This window comes from Coenobita brevimanus, chromosome 8, assembly GCF_032717465.1.
Source record: "Coenobita brevimanus isolate Jiangsu-jjx chromosome 8, ASM3271746v2, whole genome shotgun sequence".
Taxonomy (NCBI): Eukaryota; Metazoa; Arthropoda; class Malacostraca; order Decapoda; family Coenobitidae; genus Coenobita; species Coenobita brevimanus.
In genome coordinates, this window is record NC_136961.1 from 46,529,365 (window position 1) to 46,550,208 (window position 20,844).

The 20,844-nt window shown below is 41.9% G+C and overlaps 1 protein-coding gene across 1 annotated transcript in view; it reads left to right on the forward strand.

Annotated features, from left to right (window-relative positions):
• The window catches only part of LOC145405778 (uncharacterized), a 61,481-nt gene that overhangs the window by 5,595 nt on the left and 35,042 nt on the right, over positions 1 to 20,844 (forward strand). The window contains exons 2-3 of the mRNA XM_080277015.1: positions 13,437 to 13,650; positions 15,247 to 15,426. Coding sequence (XP_080133141.1) covers positions 13,444 to 13,650; positions 15,247 to 15,426 — 387 coding nt within the window. The 5' untranslated portion in view covers positions 13,437 to 13,443. The remainder of the gene's footprint in view (positions 1 to 13,436; positions 13,651 to 15,246; positions 15,427 to 20,844) is intronic.

The following is a 20,844-nucleotide window of genomic DNA, read 5'->3' on the forward strand; positions in this document are numbered from 1 at the left end:
CATTTTCCAATTCCTCACCATCCAACCTCGCTGTACATTCACTGACTTCACCCCTCTCAAAGACCATCACTTTACTCTTCCCTACATTCACCTTTAGATTCCATTTCTTACACACTCTCCCAAACTCATCCACCAAGCCTTGCAGCTCCCCTTCGTCTTCGCTCAACAACAGTATCATCTGCAGACAACAGCACAGGGAGTTTCCAAACACTATCCTCTCTCACGAGGGCCACTCCAACATCCACTACCCTGCCTTGTACCTCTTTTATTACCCCATCCATGTACAGATTGAACAACCATGGAGACATGACACATCCCTGTTTCAACCCAACTTTCAGAGAGAAAAATTCACTTAGTTCACCATCCACACGCACTGCAGCCTTCGCACCATCGTACATACTCTTCACAGCATTCAACAACTTCCCATCTACTCCATATATTCTTAATACTTTCCACAATCCTTGTCTATCCACCCTGTCATATGCTTTCTCCAAATCCATGAAAGCCGCATATAACTTCTTTCCCTTCTCTAGAAACTTTTCCACTAAAGATCTAAGAATGAATATCTGATCTACACAACCTCTTCTAAGCACACTCTTGTTAAAATTGATAGGTAAATGTATAAAGCTACATGTGGAAGGTGTGCCTATGTTATGGAGCCAGGATTCCAGGGGCTAAGATGGTGAGTGAATGAGTGTATGGTCCACTTCATTTCGCATACACTTGATAAGTTCCCCCACTATCATTATTTCTTTTTCCCTGGTTTCTAGACCCTGCCTCAACCCTCTTGTAGGTAGGATAATGACAGGACAGTGATGGTTTGATTTACAGTTACCAGAATATATCTGTGTCATGAGTAATAGTGCCGTATGACCAATAATTGTAATAAGTCAGTAGTGGCAAAGGTGTTCACTAGTCTCAGATTTTTCATGATCATCTGTGGAGACAGTGATGAGAGTGGAGGATGTTTGACCTCTTGAACTTGGCCCTGAATGTGGTCTTTAACCCCATAAAGTTCAGTCCCCATTCTGGAACATGTGTCTTGGGATGTCTGTCCCCGTTCCAGAATGTTTAGACACTCATACGTTCTCAGCCACTGCTGTACAATAAATATTTGCAGGACATTGGGACACCACTCATTTTAAAGCTAAAGAATTGTACTGTACTACTTTTGGGTATAAGGGTTTTTATGATAGGTATAATAGTTTTCATAGCAATTTTTGATAAATCATTTTTTTTTTCCCCTTCAAAAATTGCCCGCTCCTGATGTTCAACTTTATAAACAATGCCTGACCCCAAGGGGATAGTGTGGCATGCTGGCTAAGTACATCAAATCCTAATCCTTTTTCATTGGACACTTTGAGTTTGGGTGATGCCATTCGTAGTTTATTGTTTTGTTACCAGACCATTTTATTGAACATGTAGATGCCTCTTTTCTTCGAGGGGTTATTGAAAGAGTTCATCACTCTTTCACATAGAGAATTCTCACCAAAGGTGAATAAAGTTGCTGGATTTTAAGAATTAATAATAATAATAAAATAAAAGTATGTGGCTTCAAGAGGCAAGTGTGGGATGCTGGCTAATCACATCTAATCCTAACACTTCCAGTGAATAATCACCAGAACTTTGAAGCTTGCTTTCACACTTTTCATCAGCGGTTTGAGTACTGCTATAAAGCTGTGCTGTATTCATAAACTGATTTTTTTTTTTTTTTTTTTTTTTTTTTTTTTTAATAAATACAAATCATCATCATCCAATCCTACATTGCCCCATGAGGAGCGTAGGAGCCCGGGGCTAGGCAGTTGGCCCTGACATTTAAGATGAGAGTGACTAGCCTCACTTACCCCTGAGTGTCATTACATGAGCAATCAACCCCAACCACCACTTAGATATAAACCTTCACTGGCTCAATCCGATTGGAGTGTAATAATTACCCACTAAACCACCAGGCACCAAAATTTGGTTATATGGTTACCACCCAGCGTAGTAAATGGTTTCCTGGTGCACAGGAAACCATTTGGCTTGTCACTCAGTGTAGAGTCACCCATGGGCTGAAGGAAATGGAAAGAATGAAGAAATGAAAGACGGAAGAGGGAGTGTAAAGTCACTCGTAGGCAGAAGGACAAGGAAAGAATGAAGGAAAGACAGAAGAGAATGGAAGGAAAGAAGGATGGAGAGGAAACGGCACACACCCGAGAGTAGCACTACATCGAGTGAGTGGATAGTGAGTGCCCCCACCTACCACATTGTTTACAACTATATTGCATTATTGCAGAGAACAGTGTTACAAAAGTGGGAGAAATAAGGCAAATATTAAGTAACACTTGGAAGACCTGAACCAAATTATTTTTCTCCATGATATTTACATACCGGATGGTTTCAGTTTGGACTTTAAATGTGGTTTGTTTTTGTTTTTTAACCCTTTAACTGCGGGCTTGATTTGCTTTTTCTTGCGGCACCCGCGGGCATATTCGCGCTCCGACAGACTCTCTAAAAATATTTACCAAAAATCAGTTATTAGTCCTAGAATATTAAAATCACATATGCTTATGGCACATACCTTCAGCTTTTTCCTGGGGTGTTTGTTAAGCCTTCGTCGAGTACCGTAGGACTTGTGGAGACCTCTGAAATTGGGTAACGAAGTCTCCATTTTACACTTCCCGACAACCCGTAATATGATTACCACAGCCTGATATTATCACTAGAAACACTACTCTATGATTCTCATATAGTTTGGAATCCATATTCCAAAAAAAAAAAAAACACTGTGAATGCAATGAAAATACGAGGATGTATGACCTTCCCACTTGCGCTAGTTCGCCGCTGGTGTTGTCATTTATTATTCATAAAAACACTCACAGTTTATATTTCTATTACTATATAACACTTATATATATCTACAGTCTTTATCCATAAGTTTCCTTTAGTAGTAGTAGTTTATTGTCACTGTAGGCATTCAATTTCTTTCAGTAAAATACGTAGCATTCACTTTCTCGTCCTGTATACTAGCATTGAGAGTGAATGTCACTTTCACCTTCACACTCATAACTCATAGTATTCATACATGCTAGAGTGAAACTTTCACTTTCATTACTCCTAGTATATATACTCGTATTCTTATAATACTACTCATTTACATTTCTATTTACGTTCTCTATTTTATTTACATTATTTACATTTCTATTTTATTTACACTGTGTTATGCACTGTTACTTGAAGTAACTCATAAAATTATTTTCCACTTCACTTATATTTACATTCATTGCTTTCACTTGCTGTTTACACATTATTTACAATTCCACTTGCACTGTTTTACTCAACAGAAAGATCGTAGTCACTCTGTTTCAATTGTCAGCACTTTACCTCTTTCCACATGTGGTTTAATAGGGGGTAAAGGTCACAAGGCCCTTTGCATGGGGCTAAAAAGCGGCGGAAGTTAGCAGGAGCAAACGTTCGTACCTTCACCTTGGAAGATGACAGTGAACTGATAGGGGTGGGCCAGGGTGGCCTACCTAGGGAAATGCATTACTGCCAACGTCAGCCTCTTGACAGCTGCTAATATATAGCAGTGAAATGATTGGCAGGATATCTAGACAATACATTATAAATTAGGTAGTTCCAGGTGAATGTAAATATCACTTAGGCTTCTCCCTTCCCTCCTTATATATATTTTTAGTACAAGAATTGATTATACGGCATATTTCAAGGGGAAATAAACAGCAAAAATTAGCGAACTAGTGTACGTGAGGTGTTGTCAGGTGATAATTAGCCAATTCTAAGTGTATGGCACTCTCACTTACCTTATTTCTTTCTTGTATATATTATTTGGTATAAGAATAGGGCATAGGGCTTATTTCAATGGATGAAATCAGTGAAAAATTCCAGGGAAGATTTTCTTAGCATAGCACGGCCAGGCAGGCGAGAGGATAGGGTAATGGAGGGGAGGTAGGGAGGGGAGTCAAGATTGGGGAGAAATGGCTAAATTGTCAACAATAGATGGGAGTACAGATGAGATTAGGAGTGCTGACTAGTGTTGGACATTGGTAGTACTGATAGATGATACAAGCTACCACTTGAAAGCCTGGGTGAATTCAAAATAACACAGAATTGCAAAAGTGACGCCCCGCGGTATGATCCCTTGCTCCCAAGCATCACGAAAGGGATGCCCCGCTGTTAAGGGGTTAATGGTTGACTGACCTTGTGGTGCTCCATTCCTTGCTCATTTTCCTCTTTTTCCTCAGCTTTCTGATCTTCTTCTATCATACCCTCCACATTCTCGTCAACAACTGTATAAACAACCATTTTTAGGGTTGTAGCTAGCAAAATACAGCTATTGTGTCAGTTATTATTATTGTTATTGAATGTGTTATCATTTTATGTACTGTGTATGTTAGTTATGTTGGTATAGGTAGCCTACATTCCAGAATGCTCTAGATTATTGAAATAATTGCCGGACAGTATTGGAGAATTCGGACAAAGTATGGTAATAATCCAGGGAATGGCATTTGGGGCCGGTCTTCTGCCATTCCCGGACTGGTCTACTCCCCTTTTGGTCTGGCAAATCGAGGGTCGAGTGTATATATATATACACATACATACATAAGTAATCCCTCCACTATCCGATGTAATAGAGCCAAAGGCATGTCCGAATAGTGATCCTGTCCGGATATTGGGCCCCAGCCTCCTGGACTTATGACCCTAACTCAGAAAAACACCTATACAACTCCCTCTGGACATGCATAGCACCTATTTAAGACCCAAATCACACCAATAAGGGACATAAGAGACTGAAATAAATGCAAAAGAACCATAAAATGAGGTTTTAGAGATGAGTTTATACAATATTAAACATTCTGGGTACTTACAACAAGTCCCTGGCTCCTGGACTGGTAGTTATGGACCCTAACCTAGCCTAACTCAGAAAAACACCTCCTTACTGCACATGCATAGCACCAAAGACCCTATTCACACCAATAAGGGACATAAAAGAGTGAAATGAGGTGTTGGAGGTAAGTACAGTATGGAAAATGCAGTACAATATGAAACATTCTGGGTACTTACAGCAAGTCCCTGGCCATCTCGATGAATAACCCGCCTCCTCTCAGACTCTGACAGTAAGAAGGAGTTCCTGAAGCACTTGCAGTATACTGTACATGAAGTTTTGCACAGAACTTAGTCATTTGCACTCAGAATTCCATTCTCTTAACACTGCGCACTCTTGTCTTACTTGTGCTCCATTGTACCTTAATGAAATAAGTGTTGCACTCTGCACTTAAAGTCTTTCCACTCATAAATCCATTTTCTAAACATAACACACACTAGTTAATTTATGTTACATTGAAAGTCTATTAAATCTTTGTCTTTTCACTCAGAACTCTAATTTCTTAACACAATGCACTGTTTTTTTTTTTTTTCACTGCACAACACTGTAAATTCCCCTGTGGTCAAGTGGAGAAGTTCTAGGTGTTTAATCACTGTCAGAGTCTGAGAGTAGCTGTTGCCGGTGACCTAGGGGTGCATCACTGGGTCATGGTGATGGCGTACCCACTGCAGACGACTCTGAAGAGAGGCGCAAACTCACGTCGAGTGGTGACTCCATCATGCCTGATATGCTGGGCTGGGGCTCGGAGCATGAGGGCAAGTCTTGGGGAGGCAATGGAGTGGAGCCAGGGCTGGGCACAGCAGGGGTCATGGGCCTGAAAAAGCTGTCAATGGTTGATTGACGCAAGGAACGACGATTTTGACGATTAATGATGCTCTGCCTGAAAGCGCGCACTTCCTCTACAAGTCCCAAGGGCCCCATCTCCCTGTCGCAGTCCGGGTGCTCCAGGTAGTCCAGAACGAACTCTAGGTGTTCCCGGAGTGCACTCAGCTTGGGGATGGCTGGAGTAGTGTCATGCTGAGAGGAGTCCGCATCATTGTCGCCGTCCTCGTTGGAATCTTCAAGCTGGGTACTGACACCTGCAACTGAAGATGTGATCTCGATATCAGACATGGTCTGATACCCAAGATCACCCTCGTCGTCCACTCATGCACTACGTCCACATCAACATCGTCCCCATGCACACGTAGATGTGCATGGAAGCCATCCATGTCAAAACCTAGAAAATCGAGCTCCACATCCGTTCCGAGAAGCAGACAAGACCAACCATTTTCTAGAGTCTTGACAGGGACATCCTTCCATGCACTGGCCCAGTTGTAGATGGCAGACTTGATGTTGTAGCGGCGAATGTTTTCCAAAGTCCACTGGCCTCGCGTGTCCCGTCCCTCCCTGTGCTCGTCCTTGAGAACAACCATCACTTCATCCAGGAACTTCCTTTGGTACAGCCTCTTCGTTGCCACAATCACTCCTTGGTCCATTGGTTGGATGAGAGCAATAGTATTAGGTGGCAGAAACATGCACCTAATGCGGCCATTCTCAGCCACCAAGTCCTTGTCGCACAGGTGAGCAGGTGCATTGTCGAGGAGAAGGAGGGCTTTTACCTGGTCGCGTGGGATTCCCAGTTTCTCCATCTGGTAATGGATGACATCCTTGACGAAATGGCGGTGGAACCAGTCTTTGAAGATGTGGGCAGTGAGCCATGCCTTCAAGGAATGGAACCAGATGACAGGAAGGACATCCATCACCCCACGACGACACCGAGGCTGCTTTGCATGGCCAACAATAGCAGGCTTAAGCCGGTGCATGCCGTTAGCATTGGCACAACACAAAGCAGATATCCGTTGCTTGGAGAGCTTGCGACCAGGTACACACTTCTCCGTCTCCTCGGCTAGAGTATTCGTAGGCAAAGAGCGATAGAATAAGCCAGTTTCGTCAGCGTTGTAGACTTGACCGAGAGTGAGGCCCTCCCTGTCGATCAAGTGCTTCACCTTGTGCCGAAACTCCTCTACCCCATCCTCGTTAGCGTCCAAAGCTTCGCCATGAGACTTACAGTTGGTAAGGCCATGTCGTAACTTGAACGCGAAGAGCCAACCCTCGGATGCCTTGAAGTTTAGGGCATCGTGAAGCCTTGCGAACTTCTCAGCAGCAGCCTTCAGCTCTGTGCCACGCACCATCACACCAGCAGCACGTTGCTGTCGATACCAAATCAACTTGGAGCGGTCGACTTCAGCATACTTGGGAGTAAACATCACCTTCCTCTCCACGTTGCGTTTGCTTTTTGACGAGAAGTCAGCCGTGTACTGCATGAGTTTGTCTCGGGATCTCTTGATATCAAAGTAGATCGGGCCAGGTTGAATTCATGAAGGATGCGTGAGAAAGACTGTCCTGCATCCACCTTGTCCAGTATCTCCCTCTTCTTCTGCAGAGTCAAAACCTCTCTCTTCCTCTTCTCAGGCAGCAGGGCCATCATCACACACACAAAGAAGCATGAGAGCATCAGGAGAGCCTGCAGCAGGTAAGGCACCACCACAAAAACGAGCACGTGGGCGGCCATGACGACGAGCATGCACACACAACGAGAGACGGGCCGTAAGTGGGGAGGATGCAGGGGTGCTCTAGCGGACGGCGGCGGAACAACACACCAAAACACAGCTGGCCCACGCCTCACGTGCCAAGTTCAAATTACGGGCGGGAAAAAGTCGGATTTTTTTCTAATTTTTTGCGGTTTTTGGCACATTTTGGGAATACTGGATCCCAGGACGAAAATGTCTGGTAAGTGGGGATGTCCGGAAATTGAGCGTGCGGATATTACGGAGATTGCTGTATATATATATATATATATATATATATATTATATATATACAGTATATATATATATATATATATATATCTATATATATATATAAATTTATATATAACTATATCTATGTATATGTATATATATATATATATATATATCTCAGTATATACAAATATCTAAATATATATATATATATATATATATATATATCTATATATATATATATATATATATATATATATATATTATATATACAGTATATATATATATATATATACTGTATATGCAGTATATATGTGGTATATATATATATATATATATATATATATATATATATATGTATATGTATATATATATATGTATATATATATATATATATATATATATATATATATATATGTATGTATTTTTTATATATATATATATATATATATATATATATATATATATATATATATATATATATATAAGGAGTCTCGTGGATAAGGGGCGAATGCGTCACCCCCATCAAAAATGAGTTATGCATATTTTCCGATAGATGGAAGCATTGAAAATCTCGTGGTGAAGAGCGTTTTCCGATTCCGACCCATGTGGGTTCAGAATTCTAGGTTCAATCTCCCTTGTTTTGCACACGTGGAGGGGAGGAGGAGGGTAGGGAGGGTCCATGATTTCAGAGCGGTAGGGGCGAATGTCGGCACGCGCCCAGCCAATGGGCGAGCGGCTCCCTCTGTCAGAGTTAAAGGGGCGCCTCTCAGCCTATCAGACACACGCTAGCACCCCCGCTAGTCATCCCTCCAAGCACGTGAGTGAAGCCTGGCATTGTTTACACTCCGCATTACTTTGAGATTACGAGTGAATTACTCGTCATGGCGAGTACTACCAACCAGGATAACGCCACTACACCGCCGCTCATGCCTTCACGCAAAAGAAGGCCGGAGACCTGGCTAAAGTCCCAGAAAAAGGCCAAAAGAGACAATGGTGAGGGGTATGTCAACAGGTATGGAGCTGTTGTGGATGAGAAGAGGGTAGGCCCGGCTTGTACCTGTAAGAACAAGTGTTATGAAAAAGTGGGGTTGGAGAATGTGAACAATTTATTTAAGGCATATTGGGCATTGAAAAGCCATGACCTTCAGTCACAGTATATTAATGCCAGGGTGCACACAAAAGAAATTGCAAGGCCAAGAGTGAAGGGGAAGGAAAGTAGAAAGAAGCATGGGAAAAGTTACACTGTGGTGGTTGATAATGTTACTATTAATGTCTGTTTCATTTCCTTTCTAAATAATCATCCCATTACTGACAAGCGAGTGCGAAATGTGTTGGCCAAGGCCTCTCTCTCCCCCACTGCCACCCCAGCCCCAGACCAACGTGGCCGCCAAGAACCTGCAAACAAGACGGCCCCCAAGCTACTTGAGATGGTTGAAGAGTTCTGCAAAAAACTCCCTACATGCCAGTCCCATTACTCAAGGACAAAGAACCCAGACAAGGTGTAGCTGCCCCCGGGGTCTAGCTGGACCGGCCTGTATGAATCGTTCCAGGATTACATGGAGGAGAAGGGACTGGAACGTAATGCCATTATTCTGTTCCGCATCGTAGCCAAAGTACGGGATTACAAGATAAGCATCAGTGCTCCCAAAAGCGACACCTGCTCCACCTGTGACACGTTTGAGATACAGTTCGAGTTCCTGGATCCTGTGGCCGACAAGGAAAAAATTGCGTCCTTGACCCTCAAGAGGTATGAGCATCAGTGCCACGCTGAGATAGGCAGAAGTTTCGTTGATGTCTACACACAAGACAAGACACCCACAGTTTTTGCCATCACAGTGGACTTGCAGCAGACACTGCCCATGCCACGACTGACTACAAGTGCCCAGTATTACAGATGCAAAATGTGGACGTATAATCTGGGGATCCACGACCTGAAAGCCAACCATCCATACTTCTATGTGTGGAACGCGAGCGAGGCCAGGCGAGGCTCGTGTGAGGTGGCCAGCTGTCTCCTCCATTTTATCAAGAATTATGTGCCCAATGATAACCTAAAGTTCTTGGTCCTTAGCAACAACTGTGCGGAGCAAAACAAAAAATCAACATCGTGCTCCTATACCTCCGCCTGCTTCACTCAAACCAGTTCTCATCAATACACCACTACTACTTGGAGCCAGGGCACAGCTACCTGCCCTGCGACCGGGATTTCGGTGTTAGAAAAGCACCTCAAGGGCAAGGAAGTTTACACAACTGAGCACTACATGACGCTCATGAAGTCCTGCCGAAAATCAGACCCAGCCACTGTAGTCAGGATGACAGCCGACGACTTTTTTAACTTTGACGTCCTTCACCGGCACACGACCAAGGCCCGGCAAACGAACGTAGGCTTCAAGGCAGTTCGGCGCATTATGGCAGATAATGACTACCTCCAGGGTGTCAAGGTGTGTGGGGGGTATAGCGACAACTACCACAAGGTACGAGAGTGGAAACTACAAAAGGGCAGGTCGGAGGAGCACGACCCTGCTTTTGACCTCGCACAGGTAGACCTCCCAAAGAAATACCCCTCAGGTGTACCTATGAATAGGAAGAAGCTACAACACCTCAAGGAGCTCCTTCAGTACATCCCTGTGGCATACACACGTGCATACACCACCCTGTTTGCAACCCAAGACAACATGGATGAGGAAAAGAATGAAGTTGTGGACGACCTCTCCGATGACGTCCTCGACTACTAACCATCAGCCCCCCCCCCCCTTCACTTTGGTGTGCGGTTGGAGTTGTAAATAGTTGGTGAGTATTATAACTTCATTGTGTCAGTCATTAACAATATGATGGTTATCATACACACAATAAAATAACCTGTTGCCGATAAGATGAAAATTTTTAATTAATAATTATAGGAAAAATATTAATTATAGGAATTTTTGGCTGAAAATTTCACAGTGTCTTAGTTTCATTTACATCTAATACAGGAATGAATTCCAAGTTGATTGAACAATAACTACTATATGCTGAAAAAACACCATCGCGTGTTTTACTGTGTGCGTGTGTGTGTGTGCTTTTTTTTTTTTTTTTTTTTTTCCCTGCAGTATAAATTTGCCTCTTCCAGAGGATTCTAATGATATATAATAACATGCTATTCTGTAATATTCTATGTCTGCCACCTATACCTGAACTTTAAACGCTCATAACTAAAAAAAAAAAAAAATGGCGCATTCGCCCCTTGTCCACGAGATGCCTCATATATATACAGGTATATATAATATATACATACATATATTCTGTATGGTGTGGTACAGTGGTAGAGTGCGTATCGTACACAGGTGAACCAGGGTTCGCGCCCCGCCGGGGTAATAAACTTTGGGAGTGTTCACCCGGCCACGTACTGCATTGGCGGACACAAGGGGTGTTGTGGTTGAACCAGTGTCACTTACTGTAAAGTATGCTTGCACCAGTCGGCTTGCGCGGGCCGATTATACTTGGTTCACAGACTACACACACATCCAAAGCCATTGCAGCACTACAATTACACTTACAAGCACTTCTCACCTTACATACAATGTTTACTAGACAGCCTAAGCCACTTGGTAGAGATACATTGGCTGTATCGTCCCGACTTCGGTCGGGATAGGCTGATCCTGCAGTGGATACTCACACGGCTGATGATGATGATATTCTGTATATATATGATATATCTACCTGCTGTATATACAGTATATACTCTATATATACAGTATGTATATGCATATATATACAGTATATATATATATATAGAGAGAGAGAGAGAGTATTTTTATATATATAATATCTATATCTATCTATCTATCTGTCTATCTATATAGTCAAGTTTCCCAAGGCCTGTGCCATAGAAAACCATCCCATACAAATAACTAAACTTATGGGAAAAATGAAATTTGGTTCTGGACGTTCGCCCAGATTCCTCCTTGTCACCCCACTTTTCCCCATTTTTCCCCACTTTACTCATGCCCACAATCAAGCAGTCAGTCAATGCATGTATTACAGTAGGCACAAAAAAGGGGAGGGATCAGATAATAAGCGGGCTGGCAACATACCGATAGGGGTTTGAATGGCGAATTAGGGCTGAAGTTGGCTCTCTGGCCGCCAGGGGAATTTGCCCGCGCATTTCAAACCTTGCCGCGCCTGCACCATAGGCGTAGTTTATGCGCATGGCTTGTTTGTTTGGGTCTGGCACCTTGCCATGTCATAGAAAACCATGGGATAGACGCACGCACCATAGGCAACTTGACTGTGTGTGTGTGTGTGTGTGTGTGTATATATATATATATATATATATATATATATATACATATACAGGAAACTCGCACAGAACACGTGGGTTTCGTTCCTACTGTGCCGTGTTAGGTGCGAAATCGCTTATAGTTAAACTACTGTACTCCGTATTTTGCTCCCTAGACCCCCCAAATGTGTTGTTTTGCTGTTTTCTGTCACTGGTAATCACTAGAAAGCACTTTAAGTGGTTAGAAGGTTTATTTAATGTTATAACTCACAAATACAGTACTCCACAGCAAAACTTCAACACACAAATACTGTACGTAAACACAAGGAAACATTCCGACGCCAATCATAGGTAATCATATAAATCAGGTTAACTGGTACCGGGGCTTTATTTAATGCTTTATCTTTTTTGAGTGCTCTAACTTACAAGTACATACCAGAACAGTACATATTTAACTTAGAAATGCAGTACTGTGGAAAAGCTGTACAGCAAGTCTTTAACGAACAAACAAAAAAGGCAATATTCCGACGCCGATCATGGGTAATCATATAAATCAGGTTAACTGGTTACAGGGCTTTATTTAATGCTTTAATTGCTTACAAGTACATACCAGAACAGTAAATATTTAACTTACAAATACAGTACTGTGGAAAAGCAGTACAGTAAGAGTTTAACGAACAAACAAAAAAGGCAATATTCCGACGCCGATCATGGGTAATCATATAATTCGGGTTAACATGTTCCCTACATGTTAGCAAGTGGGTTGGCGGAGGGTTAGTGTCCCTCCCTGTAAAACTCCTAACTCAAAGACAAACATCCACCCCTTATGGGATTATGACATCTGGCTATAGATAGATAGGTACAGTGGATGTATACAATTGGAGAAAACTATTGATGAAGTGGATTGAGAGGTTTGTGGAAGATTTCGACTGTATTTTGGTGTAGAAGGGTGTGTGTGAGGTACACTATGTGTTTTTACAAGGGAGGCAGTGGGTTAGTGAAGAGGGGAAGTTTAGTACCATCTTTAGTATTCATGAGTGTGATTTAGTAGTCTGGGTTGAATTAATGGCAGAATATGAGCTGAAATAAAGGCAACACAAACAATTAACATCTTTAAATTAGTCATATAATCTCCAGGGTCAACAGTAACAGCAGTAATTGAAAGGTACCATAGTTTTGTCATGGTCATGCCCTTCTGTGGCATTCAAGGAGGATGAATGGTGGTGTTATTGATGATGATGATAATGACAGGGTGGGTACTTATACCCTGTAGGCTACCTAATCAAAGTAATCGTGATCAACTGTTATGATTTTCTCTGGCAGAAGTGTTGTAGATTGACAGTTATAGCCTGTAACTAATCACCCAATATGATTTTCTTTGGTAGAAGTATTATGGAGGACTAATTAGCCCATGTAAGTATTTGGCTTTGTCTTTACTATTTTCATGCACAGGAGCATCATGGAGTACTAATTATGCACTGTAACTAATCAGCTATGACAACTTTTCTTTGCAGGAGCATCATGGAGGACTCTAGTGCGATGACCGCCAACGCACAAGAGTTCTGCCTCCGCTGGAACAATTTCCACTCCAGCCTGGTGTCAGCGCTGGATGGCTTTAAGAATGACCAAGATTTTGTAGATGTAACTCTTGCATGCGAAGGACAGTTTCTGAAGGCCCATAAAATGCTGCTGTCAGCTTGTTCAGTTTTCTTCAGAGATCTTTTGAAGGTTAGTTTTTCATTTGTATTTTTTTAGCTGTCTTGGTTTATTATCCATGTCTTTAACTGACAGAATTAAATACCAGTTATAATCTCCTGTAAGTTTAATGAACAGCTTTGAAAGTGGCATTAGATCTGTTGCTGTGTGCTTTGCTTTATACTCCATTTTTTCCCCCTTGGTAGAATAATCTCATTTATTTTGTATCACGAGCTTGTGTGTGAGAGAGCATTGTTTGTATAAGATTGAGATTATAATGATGAAAATTCAAATTAGTGTCTTGGACACTTGTGAGGAGGTATTTTTGAGATGTTTGATTGAATTCCCAGTTTTGAGGACAGTTAAACCCTTTCAGTCTGACAATGCATTTTTCAGGTTTATTCTTGTTACCTTAGGAAATTTTTTCATTAAGCTAAGAAGACATCTCTTGTATTGAAAGAGTTAATTAAGGCTATATCAAACCCTTCTATTTCAAAAAGGCTGTCAGAAGCTTAGTCAGATTGCTTGAAGTTAGCCATTCCATTCCATTCCACTCCATCTACCAGTCCTATGTCGTCCCATTAGGAGCGTAGGAATACGGGGCTAGGGAAGTTGGTCTTGACATTTAAGATGAGAATGACCAGCCTCACTCATTTCTGAGTGGCATTACATGAGCAGTAATCCCAAACCATCCCTTAGATGTAAACCTACACAGGCTCAGTCTGATTGAAGCACTTAATTACCCACTAACCACCAGGCGCCATAATCTGGTTATATATATATGTTTACCACCTAGCATAGTAAACAGGAAACTGTTTGGCTTGTCACCCACTGTAGAGTTACCCATAGGCAGAAGGAAGAGGAAAGAATGAAGGAAAGACAGAGAGGGAGTGTAAAGTCACCCGTAGCCAGAAGAAAGAGTAAAACGTGGTGGTAGGTGGGAGCGCTCACCTTCCACTCACTGTATGTAGTGCTGCTGTCGGGTATCTGCCCTTTCCTCTCCTCCATCCTTCTTTCCTTCCATCCTCTTACTGTCTTTCTTTCCTTCATTCTTTCCTTGTCCTTCTGCCTACGGGTGAGTTTACACTCCCTCTTGTGTCATTTTTTCCTTCATTCTTTCCTCTTCCTTCTGCCTGTGGGTGACTCTACACTGAGTGACAAGCCAAATGCTTTCCTGTATACCAGGAAACCATTTACTATGCCGAGTGGTAACCATACAAACAAATTTTGGCGCATGGTGGTTTAGTGGGTAATTATTGCGCTCCAGCCGGATTGAGCCAGTGAAGGTTTATATCTAAGGGGTGGTTGGGGTTGATTGCTCATGTAATGCCACTCAGGGATGAGTGAGGCTGGTCACCCTCATCTTAAATGTCGTGACCAACTGCCTAGCCCCGGGCTCCTACGCTCCTCATGGGGCAATGTATGATTGAATGATGGATGGATGGATGAACGAAAGACAGGATGAAAGAGAGGAAAGGGCAGACACCCAATACAGCTCTACATTGAGTGAGTGGATGGTGAGCAAGAAAAAATTATCATATTGAAGTTGGATTATTTTCATGCTTAGTTCTCTTGAGTTACAGTATTGGTGTTAATGGGATTTTTTTTTTTTTTTTAATCCTGTTTCAGGCAAATCCATGTCAGCACCCAATTGTTATATTACCACCAGAAGTTCGGTTTGCAGACTTGGAGAAACTTCTACGATTTATATACCAAGGGGAGGTTAATGTTCATCAAGAGAATTTGGCAAGATTTCTCAAAACTGCTGAAATGCTAAAGATCAGAGGACTGGCCGAGGATAGTGAAAAGGTATATTTCTAATAAATTTTTTGTAAGATACTGATCCTTCCCTGGACGTGTGTACTGTACCATATAGCACATCCTCATTTTACGATGAGCGTGCTTTAGACAATAAAAATTCATTGCATAACAATTTATTGTGTCTTGTTGCATATAATATAGGTTCATTGAGGATACGTTTTTGGCTGTGGGTCACCTGCACAACAGTCTGAAAAATTTCCATGTCACCTAAACATCACTGCACTTCATTTACTAATTACCACCATAAGTAAGCAAAAACCAGTTTTCAACTTGCATAAACTGTTGTTGTTTCACTTCACTGCACTTCGTGCTGCTTAAACTCTAGCCTCACACAGTTGGTCCGTCAATGACACTAGCACACCTGATAATGATGCATTCATATGCTGTGTAGGAGCAAACAGAAGACTGTAGACTTGCATTAAGGTGATGGTATAAGTGTAGAAATAGTGATTGTGCATCGACCAGTGAGGCTTTGTTTAGGATTATAATATTGTAAAAGTGACACTTATGTTGGGGGGGGGGGAGCACTAACTTCTACGTCATCGTTTAAGCGATTCATTGCATACCGGTTCATTGTGTAACGAGGGTCTGCTGTATTTGGAGTATTTTACACATTTATTCCACTTTATGACATAAAATCGTGTTCCTGACAAGTTGGATAGAAATGAGTAGAGGTATGGAGATGCACCCCCCCCCCCCAACTACTACCAACAGTGGCATACTTTCGTTTCGTTTAATTTTTGAAGGCTCCGACATGTTTGCATGCGTTGGCCTTGGTCACCTAATGGCGGCTTTCCATGCTGCTCGATCTGTAACAGCTCCCCTGTTGAGTCCCTTATCCCTGAGGTCACACTTAATGACCTCGTCCTAGGCCTTTTTCGATCTACCTCTCGTTACCCTACCCCTAACATTAATACTTCTCACTTTCTGCACCCAATTATCATCCTCCATCCTCTTCACATGCCCAAAACCATCTCTGTCTACCTCTCCTCATCACAGCACCAATACACTCCTGTCCCATCCTACCTCTCAACTCTTCCATCGTAGACCTAGCCCCCCTCCCCCCTCCCCAGACCTCACACTCAGGAATGCACTGCACATCTAGTAATAATAATAATAATCTGGTATTTTGTTTCTCAAAAGTGCCAGTTCTTCCTTTGGGAATTCACTAGCTCTCAACACACATACATTATTTTTACAACTACAAGTATTGTGACATCTCTCGTATATAATACTAGCTACATCATGTATATATGAAAGTGGCAATAATTAAGCCCTATAATCATCCATCATAGTACCTCTCTCCAGGTCATAGCATTTTGAAAAAGAAAGGCTTTCAGCTGTCTCTCAAAGGAGTCAACAGAAGACAGTTGTCTTAGGGACAATGACAATCTGTTATATAATCTAGGGGCTCTATACACAAAAGAACGATCAGAGAAGGATGACTGGTGAATGGCTCCAGGCTCTTTAAGACGCAAGGAATCATCTTCACTGCGTAACATCACACCCAGGCGTGCCATTGGGAGTTTTAATAATTCAGCAAGTTACTTCGGTTCACCAAACTTAAGAATCTTGAATGTAATAAGACAGTTTAAATTCAATTCTAGCCTTTACTGGTAGCCAATGCAACCCAATCAGGAGTGAGGTGGTCGAGGTTCTCAGGGGGAGACCAAAGATAAGTTGTGCTGCCTTGTTCAAAACAGACTGAACTTTTGTTAGTATATTATTTGGAAGACCAACCCACAGTGAATTACAATAATCAACACGAGACAAGATCATTGCATGGACCAAGGTTAAGAGGTACCGTCTATTCAGGAATTTTCTCACAGAGTACAGATTTCTAATATGCAAGTTACACCCTCTGACAACCTGATTAATATCTTCTTTGTAATTTAACTTTGAATTAAAATAAACACCCAGATTTCGAACAGAACTGACTGGTTGAAGCTGTGACACGCCAATGTTGACAGCAAAGGCATTATCTTAGTCATCACCCCTTCTGTTTCCTCTGATGATGATGATCTCAGTTTTACCATCATTCAGCTTAAGTTTCCTCTTAGCAATCCAGATTTTAAAATCAGACATTAGAGATTCAAGCTTCGTCTTAGTATCGTTGATAGCTGACATCTTAACATAGAGCTGGGTGTCGTCAGCATAAAAATGAATAGATCTACCTAATCATTGTTTTTTTCTGTACGTTTGAGCCTTTACTGCCAAGGTCTTACTACCGTACAGCATTACACTCCTGACTCTTGCCGCTTACAAAAGATATCTTAGCACGGAGGGAGAGCCCTCTCAGTTTCAGGAGAGGCAACAGCTCCCCAAACTTCTTCCATACAGCATTACACTTCTAACTCTTGCTGCTTACAAAGATCCCTTAGCATAGAGGGAGAGCCCTCTCAGTTTCAGGAGAGGCAACAGCTCCCCAAACTTCTTCCAACCTCTCCTCATTCTAGGCACCTCCAGCATATAACGTCACCCAAATAACAAAACTCTTCCACACACTCAAGAGACTCACCAGCAAGATCAGTCCTGTTATGCCTGACAATCTCCACGTGCTCTCCCTGACACAATACCCATATGAAATCGGCATTATCTTGCAGTCTGCCTCTAATGTTACTACCTCTCTTATGCATTCACTCATCACAAACACTGAACAAGATGGAATTACTCCCCACTCTCTTGTGGCAAATCGCACATGGCCACTCTCCCTCTTTGAGAGTACCTCCCCTAAAACTTTTGTTTTATCTTCATTTATTGTTGCTATTTCCGCTAATGCTGGTCAGCGAAGAAGTGAAAGTGCGGCCTTATTCTTCACCAACATCCGTGGCCTTACCATAAATTTAACCCATACAATCCCGCCATCGGCATGGTGCCGACAGTACAAAACGTCTGAAGTAATCCCAGCAACGTGATGGTGCCGACAGCAAAATTCGAGCATTGTAGCTTGTCTCTAACTGCTTCAATCTAGCTAATTTTTTGCTAAAGAGTAGCTTAATGTATTGGCAACATTGTGCACAAGCACTTGTAGCACTGAGTTTGGTTCTGCATGGCCGGGTAACATCAGTGTGCCACTGTCCGTCACAGTGTTAGAATGTCGTGGAAGTCACATCATTTTTCCGCCTCCTTGGGCTGGAGGAGGCGGTTGATACTGCCACATGGACCCTCTGTTCCTTCATTTAGTGATTCTATAGAAGAGAAAGACCTGGATGACTCTTCTGGGGAGGAATATAAGCCAGTGGAGAAGGATATTGAGAATGGGGATTCCCCCATTCTCCTCCCCTGTTCTCTCTCATCCCGCCCAGCTGGGTGGGAAAACGTAGCTCATGGCTTGGGAAACTGGGCTAGAAACACGATGGACGGCCATCCTGCACTTATTTCTCCTATATGGAGTTTTTTTGTTTTGTTTTGCTCTTCCTTGACTTTTATGTCCTTTTGGATTGTTTTATGCAATAAAATTTTTTTCCGTTTTTGGTCTGGGATTTGGTGGGTATAAAATTGCAAAAATGCCCGGTATGGTATGGGTTAAACTCAGTTTATTTTTTCCTTCAGTCCATATCCCCTTTGGCCCTTTTCCTCATAGAGCCACAAATCTCACTCTCTACTGATATATCCCCATTTTGTTTTCCCAGTTACCATCTCCTTACAAACTTCCATAGCAAGGGTGGCACCTGTTGTTATATCAAATCCCAATATGCAGTTGACACTATTTTAAACTTCACTTCATCCAGTTTTGGTTACTCATTAAACTAAATTGTCAAAATATTACCAAATATATCTGTGTAGTTTATCGCTCCCCCAATGCTTCTTCGGAACCCAGTGTATTTGATTCCATATCCACACAGTTGAGTAACCTTAACTTTGCCCTTAGCACCGAAATAACCATTTTGGGTGATTTTAACATACATAATGTTGAGTGGTAATTGCATTCTGCCAGGACTGACGACGCTGGTCTAGAGTGCGAGCTGTTTGCAGAATCGTTTAATCTCACCCAGTTGGTAAAGCAACCAACCAGAATACACCACCTGATAATCCTGACCATAATGCCCATCTCTTGGATTTGTTCTTGACAAATAATCCAGATCAATACAGGATAGAGGTACTATCACCACCTGGATCCTCTGACCACAATTTCATCAAAGCCTCATCAGTTAACCCCCCCACACCTTCCCATTCTGAACCTGTCAGGGTGACCCAGTGGCACTTTGATACGGCAAACTGGGATGGATTTAGAAATGATCTTTCTGACATTCCATGGCAGTTTTTCTTCTCTAGTGATCCCAGTTCCATCCAGTCCCACATTTGCAACTTAATACTAGCAGATATGGATTTATTCATAACAAGTCGTCAGTTTACTAAAAGAACGAACTCTCCAGAATGGTTTGATGGCAGCTGTGCCAGAGCAACAGCCCAAAAGTCATTAGCATATAACTCTTACTTAAAATCAAAAACATCTGAATCACTCTCTCAATTTAAAATTGCTAGAAATCATGCAGAAGCTGTATTAAATCTAGCTAAATCAAACTTTCTTCAAAAGCAAGCATCAAAACTGCTTAACAACCTTAATGACAATAGAATATTCTGGTCAACTCTTAATCCTTTCAATAATAACTTTAACAAGTCATCTTCCATTCCCCCACTAAAATCTTCAGATGGCAACATTACAAATGACCCGCATGGGACAGCACATATTTTTGCCAGTACATTTGCCAGAAACTCTACCATAGATGATACCAGCCAGAATGTCCCAGTACTAGAACTTGACTCCTGAAATTGCTCCACTTAAATACAGACAAGATACGTAAAATCCATCCTAGACAATTTACCTACCAACAAAGCTCCAGACCCAGATGGAGTTCCGCCAATTGTTTTGAAAAAGTGTTCCTCTGAACTTGCCTCTGTTCTAGCTAAATTATTCAGACTAACATACGTACTTCTTTAATCCCAAATTCATGGAAAGAAACCAATATCCACCCAATTCCCAAGAATGGAAGTTCCTCTGACCTCTCTGATTACAGACCAATAGCAGTCACATCTTCTCTTGGTAAGGTATTTGAAACTTTAATTAACAAGCACATTGTTAAACATCTTGAATCCAACAACTTAATTAGTGATAGACAATATGGTTTTCGCCGCAATAGATCCACCATTGACATACTCAGTCTCCTAACTCATACCATCCATCAGTCAATTGATCTACATGGAGAAACTCATGCAGTAGCTCTTGATATTTCTAAAGCTTTCGACAGAGTATGGCACCGTTCCCTGCTGTCCAAACTCCCTTGCTATGGACTAACGTCTTTTCTTTCTTTGATTTCTTCATATCTTAGTGACAGGAAAATAAGAGCAAAAGTAGATGGTGTATATTCCAATTTCCACTCAGTTAATGCCGGCGTGCTGCAGGGG